We start from the raw sequence: 14,874 nt of genomic DNA, 5'->3' as shown, positions 1-14,874 counted from the left end.
TATATGGTGTTGCTCCAAACTGTGACATCTGGCCCTCCGGCCCGTGCTCAGCTCGCACAGTCTAAAAGATTTTGACACATGTGTGCTGCACATATCCACACAGTAACACAATGACAGATTGTGAATAATGTGGCACAAAGGAGAAACAATTACCCTCAGTTGCCATAATGCATGTGCATGCTTTCTTCTTATTAGTTACAGACCAATACTAAACATTTCTCAGAAACATTGCAGCTGAATCTGAACTTTGTATGCATTGTTGTGGGGAGTAGTTTCTTTAATTAAGGAAAAAATGGGTTGTATTTGGATATTGCTTGGAGGAACATTTTGCAGCGAATAGCAGAAAAATTTAAAGCAGATTAAAGCTGCACTGCATTTTCATTTATCATGGGTATTTACCCAGAAACAGAATGAACCACTATACATACTCTGCCATGCTTTTTTAAGCTATAGTTCATGGGCGGTGACTGTGTTCGTGGGTGGTTTCAAACTTTTAGCCTCCAATAACTTCTGGGAGGAGCCTGTCTGCTACTCGGTGTCTATGGACTTTAATAGGAGACAGATCAGAATACTAATAAGTCACATGCTTCTTTCATTGAGCCAATGAATTGGCAACAAATCATCCATGGGTATACAAATCACCTTTATCTCTATTTTGCTTTTAATTTCCTGTATAACCCTCCGCTTTGCTGTCTGATCTCCATATGGTTTCACCCTTTTAACACTGATTTTATCTTCCATTATGGCAGATGGGGCTCCACTGAGCGAGCTGTCATGGCCCTCATCCCTGGCGGTGGTTGCTGTCTCTTTCTCTGGCCTCTTCACCTTCGTCTTCCTCATGCTGGCCTGTCTCTGCTGCAAGAAGGGAGACATCGGCTTCAAGGTTAGCTTACTGCTTCCCCCTGCTGGAAGAGGAGGAGGGAACATTGGCACCATACATATGCATTTTTAAATGACTTTGACATGAGATACACCTAAATGATACAAGTATTGATGCAATATCTGGAATCATTTGAAAAGTATCCCCATTACAGATTATTCTGGCACACATTGTCTCTGTGTTTCTCTCAGCTGCCAGCATGACTCCACCACACCGTGCCAAACATCAGCGCTGAAGTGAGTGATTGATGAGGGCCAATAGAGTTTGCCATAGGCAGGGCGCATATGGAGCAGGAGAGGGATGAGAAACTCTTTGTCGAAGATGATTGAATTTTGATCTTGTATTTTAACATTTCCAACTTTTTAGCCAAAGAATGAATAATTAACAGCCGCGACTCAGTCTTCATCTCCACTAATGCAGATAAATGATGATCATGTTTGGCTTTTTGTTCTTGATCAGAGTCATACAGAGAGGAATGAAAGTACAGGGGGCAGATGAGATCAGAGTATCTTGTTTCTTTTTGAGATATGTGGTCCAGGTCCATGCTTCAGTGCTCGTACTGAGCAGCCCGTGCTAGGTAGATGCTTTAGGGATAACAGTGTGACTAATGAGCTCAGCATAAAGAAGCATCATTAACAACTTCTGGACTTTTCTTCTGTGTATGTGTGTGTGTGTGTGTTTGTGCATGCCCACGTTTTGTGTGTCCCAGGCTGGATCGCCTCTGTCTCATTATGTGAAAGTGTATTTTAATAACTTGCAGGGACAGCAGGAGTTTAGGTCTGTGTCTGCATTTCAATTTAAAAGGATTGCTGATAGTGGGCTTGCTCCAGCTAATAAAGACAATCATCAAATAACAAATTCATTTTGTCAAGCCTGGCCCACATTGGTTGACTTGCCAATGTGATATTTGTGATTTGTGATATTGTCATCTGTTTAGGTTATGTACCACTATGCAACACTGAGTATATTGTTTAGCATTTGAGTTGTATGCAATTTTTTATTATTTTTTTTAAATATACAAGGGAACATGGGGCGAGGATTAAAATCAATGGACTATGGCAGTAGGCAAGAGGTGGTGAAATGTATTTTAATCTTTAAAACCAAAAGTTATCCATCTACAGCTTGCTCTCTTACCTTACCAGCAAACCTCACAAGATGCATAAATGGTTCTCTCTCTTTGGCACCAGCTTGTCACCCAACAGCTCACTTGTAAGGTGTGCGTTTATGTGGGACTGCAGAAATCGCACCACTGCACCGTCCAAAAACCTTCATTATTCCTCCCCATCGCGGGGCTCTTACTGGAGCGTGTAGTGTGGTGAGGCTGGATATTAAGTGCTTTCTAAAATGAAGGCTCTCTGGGGAGCGATGCAGCACTGACTCACAGCCAGGCGCTTGCTTTCACACGCTTTCACTCATGAGGAGAGTGGCAGATGGTTCTCTTGAATGAGAAAGACACATACGCACATTCCTATGGATGCAAAGTGGAAGCATGCGAATCCACACAAACACACATGTGAAGCCCTTAAAATTGTCCAAATTAATCCATCCCCTGTCTTCCTCTGCTCCCTTGTCTCTTTAGCTCTCTGGTTGATACAAGTGAGGGATTGGTCTGGTAACAGATAGCTGATGGATAGATGAATGGTGGATTAATGGAGGAATAATGGATGGATGGATGGCTCACTGACTGCTTGTCACCTGCCAGTTTCTGAATATAGAGTTGTGGTTAGTATAGTGAGATGTTGCTTGATGTGGTAAAACGCGTTCAGGACAAGGGGTGGGACAAAACATCGCTACGGCAGAATTAGGTTGTTTTTCTTTGTGCGGTACAAAAAATCTATACGTCGGCGCCAAACATCAAAGAAGAAGAAGAACAAGTTCACAGCGGAAGTAGAGCGGAAGTGTGTCCACAACACATTCTGCGGTCATAGACAGATTTTGCGATGTATCATTGTAGGATTGTCCAGGGATATATCGATAATTGCTGTATCGTGATATGATCGTTAGCCTGTGATTCACACCCCTGCTCAGGACAGCGTCCGGAATGGTTTTGACTTTCACCTAATGCATATTTAAAGGACAAACCATAGTATATTTCACATTTTCTTTGTTTTAAAAACTGGTTGTAAATTAAAATCATGCCACTGTCATTTTTTTTGTGGAGCCACTTTCCAGCCTGTTGTAGAGCTGTGCCAATAACTTGGGGTTTAATGCTCTTCATGCATCAGGTTTAATTTAGTTCTGAGCTGCTGTTGTTTCATGGTGAACAGCTGTTTTTGTAATGAGTTTATGTGAGCCCGACACAATTAACTGGAGAGTATTATTATCGTTCCTTTGATTGTAGATGAAGAGAAATTGAAAGTGAGATTACTGAATCCCAGTAACATATTTCGTTCACAAGGTTTGTGCCAATAAATAAATTAATAATAAAATCCCCAAAACAAAAAGTTTGAGCCACTTCAAAATGGCTGTTCTAGTACAGACAACCAGTGTTAGATATTATTAAACGAAAATATTTCTATAATACAGCAACAACTGATTACACGTCCTCATGTATAAAAACAGAAGATATTATTTTAACACATTCATGAAACAAAATTTTCTCTGCTCTCGCACAACGAATGGCAAAATTTTAATGTGACATTAATGTAATCAAACTTGATTATGTAAGGGCCATGATGTTTTGGGTAAGTTCTCGAAGTTTACTCTTGACTCACTGTTACAATACTCTTGCTTTGTCTCCCTCGTAATTTGCCTCATGCTGCAGATTATGCATTTTGTCTGGTTTACCATTCACATCCTATTTCCCTGGGCAATAACTCCCTCTACTCTGATGCTTTTTCTGAGCATTTCTAGGCAAAGGTTCATCTTTGTCTTTTTTTAAATACTTACATATAGAAAATGAATTAGGACAGATTCACTTACAAATACAGTACCATGGAGGAGTTTGCTCTTGTTTGTGTGTAGGATCAACCCGTCTCCTTCCTACGATGAGGTATGTCACATGTCACCTGCTTTTTAACATCAGATCAGCACTCTAGATACATCTTGTATATGGAAATTGACATACTGTATATGGAAATTAAGATGCGACACATTATCAAAGAACTTTTATATCCTTTCACACAAGCGCAAGAATACAGGGGTGACTTCTCTGTTAATAAAAAAGACTAATATAACCAAGGGAAATACATGTAATTGTTAAAATGTCACGTCTTTTTTTCCTTGTATTTCTGACAGTGTAAAATAACATACTCTCTTGTTTCGTCTTGCCCACAGTGTCCACATTTTCTGATATTGTGTTTATTTACTCTGAAAAGTGAGTCCAGTATGCCCAAATCTGATTGGCTGAATGTGATATCAGACTGTCATCTCATGTCATGCCTTCTTGCGCATCTCATTTCTCCCACTTTCCAAAAAATTGTATAGAGCCACTGTCCTTTGTGTTCTTCTGTTTCTTCTGTCAACTTTCCTTCAGGTTTTTTTTGGGTTGTGATGTGGGGTTACATCTTTTCCCACCTCAAAGTACAACTTTTGCCAGTTTCCACAATTTTACACCTCACATTTCTTGAGAAAATATAAAGCATTTTATACTGCAAAAAAAAAAACAACACAGTGAAAACCTAAAGGGACTGAATTTCTGCAGCATTAGTATGCAGTAAATTATATTTTTCTCCACATAAAGATTGTGATGTTGTAAAAACCTGGGCTTGTAATGTATCAGGACCATTCAAATCATTTGGATCAAAATAATCAGGAGAATCTGTTTGGGTATAATTTCGACGTGATTAAGTAGGAATGTCATTTTCAAAACTTGTTTACCCTTTAAAAAGATGTAATTTTCATGGATTAAAAGTCAAACTGTACTTTTTACCCTGTGAATGTTGTGTTATATAGTTTGTGGAATAATGATGAACAGTAGCTCGTATATGTAAGTGTACGGACGGGAGAGGAAACATAAGAAAGGCAAGCTTTGTATGGACAGTTTGAATAGTACTGTGCATTAGTGTGTTCACCCACAGAGTCTGTGCAGTGATTCCACACAATACACCCCACAATGTACATGATTTATATGTATGGCTAGGTGGGCGTGCCTCAGTGCATCCAAATGTCCTCACAGTCAGCCCATTGTCTCCTGCTGTGTTGGTCGCAGGATGGCTGAAAGTGGATGACTAATCCCAGTTTGTGTCTTTGCACCAGGAGTTTGAAAACACTGAGGGAGAGGAGTACCAGGCAGATCTCTCAGCCCTTGCCTCGCCTTACTCCCAGATTGGCCCTGAGGTGTACATCCTTCCCCTTACTGAGGTCTCCCTGCATGTCTCCAAGCAACCTGGCAGATCCAGTAAGACACGGCATCAGTACATAACACCTCAAAGTTGTATTTGCTTGATGATGGTCCTGTTTTTAGGTGTAGCCGTTCCTTTGATGTCTGTTTGTTCATGTGTTTAATTTCTTTTCTGTTTTTCCCTCCCATCTCTTTCCCCTGTTTTGTTTACTGTATCCCAGTAGTCAGTATATATTCACAACTCTTTAGAGGAAATTTCTACCACACTAACTAAGACAATTAAAACAAGCTGTTTTATTCCCTAGAGCATACTGCTTGTGGATTATGGGACATTTTACTTCTTCAGTTGTTTTGGATAAAAAAAAAAAAGTAAATTTTTACAATTACTGAGGACATGGTGTCTTTCACACATTGCCTCGTATTATATACCCCTTCAACCTTCCCACCCTGCCTGAAAAAGGGACAGATATATGTCCATTGTGTAATGCATTTAAAAAGTGACCCACTGCAGTGCTGCATTGCTTTCCGTATCTGACAACTACAACTGACTGAAGAGGGATGAATCTAATATAACCCAACAGTACATTATAGAGCTGTCTGTGTTTCCTTCAATGCAATTTAATATGGGAAATTTCTCATTTTACTTCATTCTTGCATAATACAACAACAAAATTTCAGCACGCATGAATTTTATGCTTGTATTCAGCAACATCACAGACCGTGTCTTCGGATTTTTTTTTTTTTTTTTTTTTTTTTTTTCTTTCCCTTAGGTCAGCCTGTTAAAATGTGTATGTTCGCGTATGTAGTGTGTGCAAATCTCCACATAAGCCAGATACCAAGTTCTCACAGTGCCTCTCCCTGCATGACTCACTGGCTGTCTGTGCTCAGCAAGAAGGGAGGTGAGTTGGGGCTCAGCTTCCCAGGATGTGAGCTTGAATAATGATTGGACGAGGCAGCCCCAATCTCATAACCAATCACTATCCTCCCCTCTGTCCTCCATAGCTACTGCTGTATGATTGGTCCAGGTGTTGCAGGGCGAGGAATGGACAAATGGTAAAAACAGACGAGACTGCGAAAGAGGCAAAATGTCTCCTTTCAGTCATTCATAAGGAGAGTTGACTGCTAGTCATTCTGCTCTAAACGCAGTAAAATGCACTGGTTGTATTATCTTCTTTATAACTTTTAATTTGCTTTTGTATGACAATTTATCATTAATAAGGGCAGTAATGTGACAAAACTGAGACATTTGTGTGAACATCAAGTACGTCATAAGTCATCCAGCCCCATACTATCAATCTTGAATGGTGCTTTCTATATGGGCCAAACTCACACACTGACGAACATACAGCACAATATTTGCCATTGATGTTTTTCACTTGTTTCTCTAATCTTTTATTCAAGAGGTCATGTAAAGCTTTCAAGCCCACTACAGAGGCCCAACGCATCAAACTGACTGTGTGAAGCAATTGTGTGTGTATTTGTGTGTGTCATTCCACGGGCCCACCAACCCTGCAGTCCCACCGGACACCGCCACCTTCTCTGGGAATGCCATGAGTAGGACGGGAATGCACACTCACGCTCACACATTCCACATTTGGAATAATAACACATCTTAATTTCCATCTCTCTCTCTCTGTCCATCAGGGAGGGGTGGTGGAGGCTAGAGGGTTGGGTGGAGAAGTGCTCTGTTATCACCGTGACAACCTCTGCCCAGTGTTCCAGTGGATAATAGAACTTGTGTGTTTCTCCTTATGAGTGTGTGTGTGTGTGTGTGTGTGTGTGTGCACGCTTGGTGCACTGGGTACCAGGAGCACAGCATGAGTGAGTGAGTGAGTGAGCGAACCAAACAATGCCTCTGATTTAGGCCGGCTGGGCAGTGGGTGAGCATAAGGCTGGGCTGAAACGTCCGTGGAACGCACCAGCGGAGGAATGGCATTATGGGAAGAATACAGTGAGGGGTCTGTAACAGAATGAGGAGAGACAAGGGAAGGGTGGTGGCATGCACCAGGACCTAAGAGCAGGGAGGGGAGGTTTCAGATTAGGGTGGTGAGTGTGTATGACAGAGGTCTTTTTTGCATCTGACAGAGCAGTGTTTGTGTCCTGTTTGGCTGAGGAATGCTGCTGTCCAGGGTGACAGGGGGGCATTATGTAGGCCTTATGTCACTACTGGGTGTCTTGAAGCTGCATGCAGAGCTGGCGTATCAAACGGCACACTACCAACATGCGTGACGGTCACATCAGGCGTTATACATGACCAGAAAATCTTGACGCCTTGCAATCGTCCTCAGGACTCCTGCGTCGACCCATCAGCAGATCGGTCCAGTGACTCGAAGCAGGGCTAAGTTTCTTCCTTGCTCTGTTTACTGTCGGTTTCAATGCAGCCTGTATAGGAACCAAGGATTTCGTTGTTTGTCTTACAGCTGGAGGGCTCTAGATGAGGACAGTATGTGTGTGTTTGTGTGTCCCAGTTGGAGGATGAGCTCTGAGCAGACGGGGAAAGGCAGCATGGCAAGCTTGTTCAGCTGTGCGAGGGCTCGGAGGGTTAAATCCTGCCGAGGCTCTCTCTCTCTCATGCTCTCACACACACACAGCGATCGTGGGCTTTTTCTCACATACTCACAATGAGGCTAAGGCACCCGGGGTTGGGGCTGGGGCCACGGGCTCTTGGTTCTCACACTCTGAACCAGTGCTTCATCCCTGCCTGGGACTCGGTCCCTGTCACGGTGCGCAGAGTGGCTGGCCCCTCCACTGCTCCGTCGTCGTCATCATCATCATCATCAGCTTTCCACTCCCCAGCGTCGTCTTCGTTCTTGAAACATGAGGATTCATGGAGGTACTTCGTCTGTGAACAATTTGATTTTGTGTGATTTTGCATGTGATGGCTGGAAGCTTCTTTGAACTCAGCTGGGAAGTTTGACTTTGTCGTCAGGGAATCTTCTTTAATTCAGGAAACTACATTTATTGTGTGGCTGGGCAGGGGCTCGGTTTTTTCTTTCCTCACATATGTATTCTCTATCTGTAAACAATCCCCAATTTTACATTTTTCATCTATTTAATTTGCTAAATGTGTTCATTATTTCTCTCCTTTCCAACTTGAGCAGTCAAATGTTTTTGCAGTCATCTCATCTTAAAAAAAAAAAAATAAAAATAAAAAAAATCTATTCTTACTTTTCCTTTACAGTCCAGCTGCTGAAATCGTCAGACCTTGGCCGCCATAGTCTGCTTTATCTTAAGGACATTGGACATGGCTGGTTTGGCAAAGTAAGACATGCATTTTTTTTCCCAGCTCTTTTTAAAACGTAGACACTTTCACCTACTGTGCGGTCCAAAATAGCATCTCTTTACTCATAATCACTATCTGTAATCTTCATACTTGGATTTTACGTTACTGTATTAAGTGAACTCCTAAGTACTTTCTACTCTATGTGGAATATAAGGCTAATGCGATGATGATCTCATACTGGAAAGGCTAATCTTTGGCACTTGTGCCAGGATGTTGATTCCATGGCAGAGGAGTTAAACTTGACAGTACATTCACCGTACCCCCACCCCTAATGTATGCCTCTTAGGTTCTGCTGGGCGAAGTCAATGCAGGCCTCAGCACTACCCAAGTGGTGGTGAAGGAGCTGAAGGCCAGTGCCAGTGTCCAGGACCAGATGCAGTTCCTGGAGGAAGTCCAGCCTTATCGGTCAGTTCATTAACTTATCAGAGATCACACACACCACACACACTTCAGCCCACATCACAACACTGAAAAGCTAATAAGCAAATAATCTAATCCATTGTACGTATGTATGGCCTTTGTGCATTCATTCCTACTCAACTCTTGTTTCCTCTGCCAGAACTCTCCAGCACCCTGCCCTCCTGCAGTGTCTGGCACAGTGCTCAGAGGTTACTCCTTATCTGCTGGTCATGGAGTTTTGTCCACTGGTGGGAAACAATATACTGAATATGTCTATGCAGTTATTCATTACATGGCCCTTTATTTCTAGTGCAGTGTTATTAGCAGCGTTTGGGCACTCACAGTTTCCTGTCACCTCTCAGGGTGATCTGAAGAGTTACCTCCGCAGCTGTCGAGATACTGATTCGGAGACTCCTGACCCTTTGATCCTCCAGCGAATGGCATGCGACATTGCCTCGGGGCTCCTGCATCTCCACAAATACAACTTTATACACAGGTGCAGTTTGTGAGCCAGATCAGCTTAGTCTACCTGCAGCATACCCCTGGAAGGAAGAATCTGTGTGCCCCCTGCTGGCCTCTTCCTGCAACAACATCCTGGTGCTGCCTGAGTAGTTGACACAAACTCCAGCATCAGTGATTTTGTTGCCGGGGGTGAGCCCCTTTCGATCTCTCTGAGCCATGTGGTGGCTGCCATGGCAACTAGTCAGTAGCTGCCAGGCTAAAAAGCTCCCTCTTTGTCGAGGAGGTGAGCTTAAAGTGACTTAGTTCAGTCTTATCTTTACGTGATCCAATAAGAAGAAACTGCACATGATTAGCATTGTGAATGCAGGTTAGTAATAATGTAGTAATAGTCTATATAACTATATAATAATAATACTAATAATGATAATGTATTTGTAAGAAAAAGAGAAAAATCCTGAAAGCCCAAATCCATACAGAGTTAGACTTAAAAGAGACTCTCCAGTAGAAAGTGGGTATCAGTGAAAGATGCAGTGCCTAAATAACATTAAAAAGCTAATCATAAAATATAAAATATGGGTATGTTATAGCACAAAATGTACATTTTAGAAAAGATCATCTTGGGGTCTCTTTCTTCCTGCAGTGACTTGGCCTTGCGAAACTGCCTGCTAACTTCAGAAATGTCAGTTAAAATTGGAGACTATGGCCTTTCTCAAAGCCAATACAAGGTCAGACTATTTTTTTTTCTTCAGAATTTGTTATTGAATGCTTTTTATATTATCAACCTATCAGGACTCATTGTTCTGTTGTTGTGTTTGCTAATGATAGGATGATTACTATGTAACACAAGACCAGATTTGGGTGCCCCTGCGCTGGATTGCACCCGAACTCATAGACGAGGTCCATGGAAATTTGCTGGTTGTTGACCAAACGAAAAGCAGCAACATATGGTAAGGTATTCAAGGATGGAAAATGAGGAAATATTTATTACAAATTTACTAAAGTAATACTACCAAACCAACAAAATGTTTCAAAGGGTTTAAAATATGTGGTAATTTCTTGCTTTGTGTATGCAGATTTAGATAATTTAACTTGATTTACTGAAGACTGCTTTTCCGATTCAGTTACTCTGTGATCACTTACTGAAATGCATGTGGAGGAAGAAAGATACTGATGACATTGCAGAAAGAAGGTTATGAGATGAGCATCCTATTTGAAACATGGTCATTTTTGAGACATGGGCGATGGACACACTTACCGTTTTCTTTGCATGTTGTAGGTCATTAGGAGTGACTATGTGGGAGCTGTTTGAGTTGGGAGACCAGCCGTACAGACACTACTCTGACAGACAGGTGCTGACATATGCTGTGAAGGAGCAGCAGCTCAAACTACCCAAACCACATCTCCAATTCGCCCTGTCGGAGCGCTGGTGAGATTTAGTTACCTACCCACACACTCATAGACTCTAACGCACATACACATCTAATACACAGACAGATGTTCAGCTACTTGTATAACCTGATCCCACATTAAATATATTTAGGACAAGTGTCACTGACCAGTTCATTTCTAACTGGCCACTATGTCGTCTTTCTTGATGGTGTACCTGTCTACCACAGCAATATTTCTCTTTGCTAGCAATAGCAGAGGGTCAGTGAGCTTCCTATTCTTTTTAATCCTCTTGGCTTCAACCAGTGTCAAATCACCCCATTCATCTTTGACAGGGAAGCCTGCCAAATACTGTTTATTTATTAATTTTTTTATATAGCTTCTCACAAAATGAAATACAGTTGGTGACACACAAACACACACACACGTGAATGTAACATCTTCTAGAGTCAGCAACTGCCCGCCCGTCCTTCATGTATTCTTTATGTTATTGGCTTTCACCAAACATCTGTGCTAGTTGCTGCTAGAAAGTGCTGATTGCAGCACTTTTCCTTTATCTTGCCTTTTTGTTCATCTAGAATTAATTGTTTCACATCTGCCTATTTTTATTTCACTATAAATAAAAAATAGATGGTCTGTTGTTATAAATAAGAACCTCAGTGTATTTATATGCAAGCAGAAGGAGTCCGGTAATGTGTCTTTTGCATCTGTTTTTATCTGTCCAGGTATGAGGTGATGCAGTTCTGCTGGCTGCAGCCAGAGCTGAGACCCAGTAGTGAGGAGGTACACCTCCTGATCACATACCTGTGTGCCAAAGGCTCTAGTGAGGCTGAGGAGGACTTTGAACAACGCTGGAATGCTTTGAGACCCAATCTGCTTGGTAGTACCTCCCACACAGCTGCATCCACAGCCCTAGTCTTGACTCCTATGGCTGCACCAGATGATGCCTCTGGTGCAGATCAAACTCAGGCAGTGGAGCTGGCCTCCTCTGCATCATCGTCCTTCCCCCTTCTGGAACACTTCTCTGACAGCTTTCACTCTGACACGGGGGATGACCTGCTGACAGTCACAGAGACCAGCCATGGTCTCAACTTTGAGTACAAATGGGAACAGGCCCGAGCTGAGCAGCCATACTGCTCCTCCTCCACCAGTGGGCCGCTGGGCCAGGGGAACCCGCATTACCAGGATATTTACTATTCAAGCAAAGGAAGCACCTCGGGGGGCTGCAAGACCGACAGCCTGACCTCAGGCATATCACCGTCCTACTATGAAGCAGAACACCCTGGTGTGGTCCCGGTGTTGAGTGCCCACAGCCCCTCAGTCAGCAGTGAATACTACATTCGTATAGAGGAGCCAGTAGAGTGTAATATTAATCTGGATGACAGCATTGTAGACTACAGCCCAGGACTGGAGGCCAGTAACAGCAGGTTGTCCACTGAGAATCGGACTGGTTCGTCCATGGCACCGCCTAGTGCTTATTGGTCAACTGCTGACAATACCAGATCTACTGTTTATGACTCTGATTCAAGCCCCACTGTTCAGCTAACCATGGAGCCACTGCTGAGACAGGCATCTGGCACCAGCCCTGCAACGTTAGGCCGCTCCCACAATTGCTTCTTGTCCAATCAGGATGACATAATCTACTGTGAGCAGTCATCAGCATACAAAACATGCCGCCATGCTTGTCAGTCTGAACTGGACACATCCCCAGACTCCCGATCAAACCTCGTCCATCCAGTGGGACATTTAGAGAACACACGCAGTTTGTCACAAGCAGTGAGCAGCCCCAGCTTAGGCTTTTGTGATCCCTACCTTGAAGCAAGCACAGGTCATGACACAGTTAATGAAAGCTGTCATAAAGTGATGGGTCCCTTGAGAAAGACACTACCCATTGTGAACCACATTAGTGTTGATTTAGAAACAGACGATGGTCTGCTGATGGGCCAGCAGAGAGGAGAAGAGATTGAGGACAACCTTTTCTTGGAGGGGGATGCCACAAACTGGAGCTCAAACCATTCAGCGAACAACAATAGCCTCAGCTTTGACAGCAGACAGACAGGCATTGGGCACGACAGTTATCTGGACCTTCATTGTGCTGCTCATTCTAACACAACAGATGCAAGGTCTTTAACCAAGGCCACCACCAAAACCTTCCACAGCTCCATCTCTTCTGGCACCATGGCGACAGAGAAAGGAGACGTTGGTTATAACGCTGCCACTGAGCCTACTGTATTTAGCTCATACATTCACATACGTCACAAAGAAAGAAAGGAAGCTGCCCCTCAAGTGGAAATGAATGTATCTGCAGAAAATATAAGAAATGTTGATTCTCTTACCAGCTCTAGAAGTAACTCTAGAGGGACACAAGGAGGAAAAGTGGAGGGAAATTATGAAAATCAGCTGTTGCTTAATGGAGAGAGACTGCACACTGAGCCCAAGATGATACCTGAGACAAACTATATCAAGTCCCCTTCGTCTTTGAAGGACCCTCAGACTACTCAAACAGGAGCCTTGTCAGATAAGCAGAGAGGTAACATCTGGGAGGGGCTTTCAACAGGAATGCCTGTTGTTCTGGGAGACCAGAGGCTAAAATATTCAGAGACATCAAACAATGGCAGAGCACTGGATAATAAACTGCACTTTAGAGAATGCAGCATCAGCCTGGCTGAGCTTGGTGATTACAGTGAGGATGATGATGATGACATCACGGATATTACATCAGGGATCTTTGCTGATTTTAATCTCGATTATGCTGAGGTAGAAGAGGAAGAGCTAAGCCCGGTGAAGAATCAGGAGGGAACTCCTGACTCTGTAGACACCCTGAACCTGTCCTCATCGATGGCAAGCCCCTGCGACCAAGCCTTCAGCCCTGATCCCTTTAACACCCCTATCCTGCCCAAATCCCTCGACAGTGGCTACGACACAGAGAACAATGAATCACCAGAATTTATATTCAAAGAGCTCGGAGATCCTCTGGGCGGTGAGAGGAGCCCGAGGATCGGTGGAGAACCTGACCTTGTTCTGCAGGTGGGATTAGGCCAGGGTGTCTGCACTTCCAGCAGTACTTCAGAGCTGCAGTTAAAGGCCCTGACTGATAAGAACCCGTACAGAGACTCTGCCTATTTCTCAGACTATGATGCTGAAAATGAGAGAAGCCCTCAAGAGGAGGGAAGTACTTTCTTTGCAGGTCATGGAGAGAACTTTAGTTCTGTCAGAGATGACAATCAAATCAAAAGACAATTCAAGAACGAGGAACAATTAGCAAATCTTAGACGTATCAGAAGTTGTGTTGTTGTGAACCTCTCAGAGGCTGACCCAAGTTCACCCCTTCACCATCCCACCCCTGGGCTTTCCATGCTGTCACCATTTCCCCCTCAGATGGGGGGCTGCCTGACCAAAGAGGCAGCCCCTGCAGAGGATGATCTTGGTCTGGAGTCAGAGCACTCTGGAGAGGAGCCCTCTTCAGAGCTCAGTTCCTCCATTGTGTCTGAATCCTCCTCCGCTGTCCCAGAGGCCTCAGATAACCATCAGGAGGAGGCCAGGAGAGCAGAAGATTGCTCTTCAGTCCAATCCCTGAATTCTGACTCCACCATAGCAGACTGCAGAGATGAGACCCCTGGGGAAAATGAAAATGGGGATGGATCGACAGAGGAGGAAGAGCTTCCTGAATTCAATCATGTCAAAGATGAGGTGGAGGAGAGAAGGGAGGCTGTGAGACTGAATGAAGAGGATTTCGAGGACATTGACGCAGGGGAATGTGACTCGCAGGACAGTTCATCTGAGGAATCCAATGGGCCCATTGATCTGTCCACCTCCTCATCATTGCTGGAGCTATGCGGGGAAGATGTGAGAGCGCCTCTGGAAGAAGCAGAGGATGAAGATGACTCTGATGACAGCGAGTCCGATGAGGAGTTAAGGACCTACAACATCCAAGATGAAGACAGCGAGGAGAGCGACGAGGATTTCACCACAGTGCCAGTGGTCGTGAGCGACTGCAGCAGAGCCCGACACCTTCGCAGCCTCCTGAAGATGCCCACACTGCTCACCCAATCCTTCTGTGACGAGTTGGAGAGGAAGAAAAAAGCTGTGTCTTTTTTTGATGATGTTACAGTGTTCCTCTTTGACCAGGTATGACAAGTCAAAGCTATACATCGTGTGTAGTTGGGTACTGATTTGATTAGT

The 14,874-nt window shown here is 43.7% G+C and overlaps 2 protein-coding genes across 3 annotated transcripts in view; one reads left to right on the top strand and one right to left on the bottom strand.

Moving 5' to 3' along the window:
* The window catches only part of LOC115047234 (immunoglobulin lambda-1 light chain-like), a 357,726-nt gene that overhangs the window by 15,189 nt on the left and 327,663 nt on the right, over positions 1-14,874 (bottom strand). The window lies entirely within an intron of this gene.
* The window catches only part of aatka (apoptosis-associated tyrosine kinase a), a 30,214-nt gene that overhangs the window by 11,963 nt on the left and 3,377 nt on the right, over positions 1-14,874 (top strand). The window contains exons 3-12 of one of the 2 annotated variants that reach the window (XM_029509313.1): positions 750-883; positions 5,078-5,219; positions 8,344-8,423; positions 8,732-8,850; positions 9,005-9,092; positions 9,207-9,340; positions 9,947-10,031; positions 10,132-10,253; positions 10,583-10,732; positions 11,418-14,820. In XM_029509313.1, coding sequence (XP_029365173.1) covers positions 750-883; positions 5,078-5,219; positions 8,344-8,423; positions 8,732-8,850; positions 9,005-9,092; positions 9,207-9,340; positions 9,947-10,031; positions 10,132-10,253; positions 10,583-10,732; positions 11,418-14,820 — 4,457 coding nt within the window. Of the gene's footprint in view, positions 1-749; positions 884-5,077; positions 5,220-5,950; positions 6,717-6,806; positions 7,996-8,343; positions 8,424-8,731; positions 8,851-9,004; positions 9,093-9,206; positions 9,341-9,946; positions 10,032-10,131; positions 10,254-10,582; positions 10,733-11,417; positions 14,821-14,874 lie in introns of those variants that run through there. The other variant, XM_029509314.1, reaches the window with a different exon arrangement.

This window comes from Echeneis naucrates, chromosome 8, assembly GCF_900963305.1.
Source record: "Echeneis naucrates chromosome 8, fEcheNa1.1, whole genome shotgun sequence".
Lineage (NCBI taxonomy): Eukaryota > Metazoa > Chordata > Actinopteri > Carangiformes > Echeneidae > Echeneis > Echeneis naucrates.
Note: the sequence above shows the minus strand (reverse complement) of the source record. Positions and strands in the feature narration are given on the sequence as shown.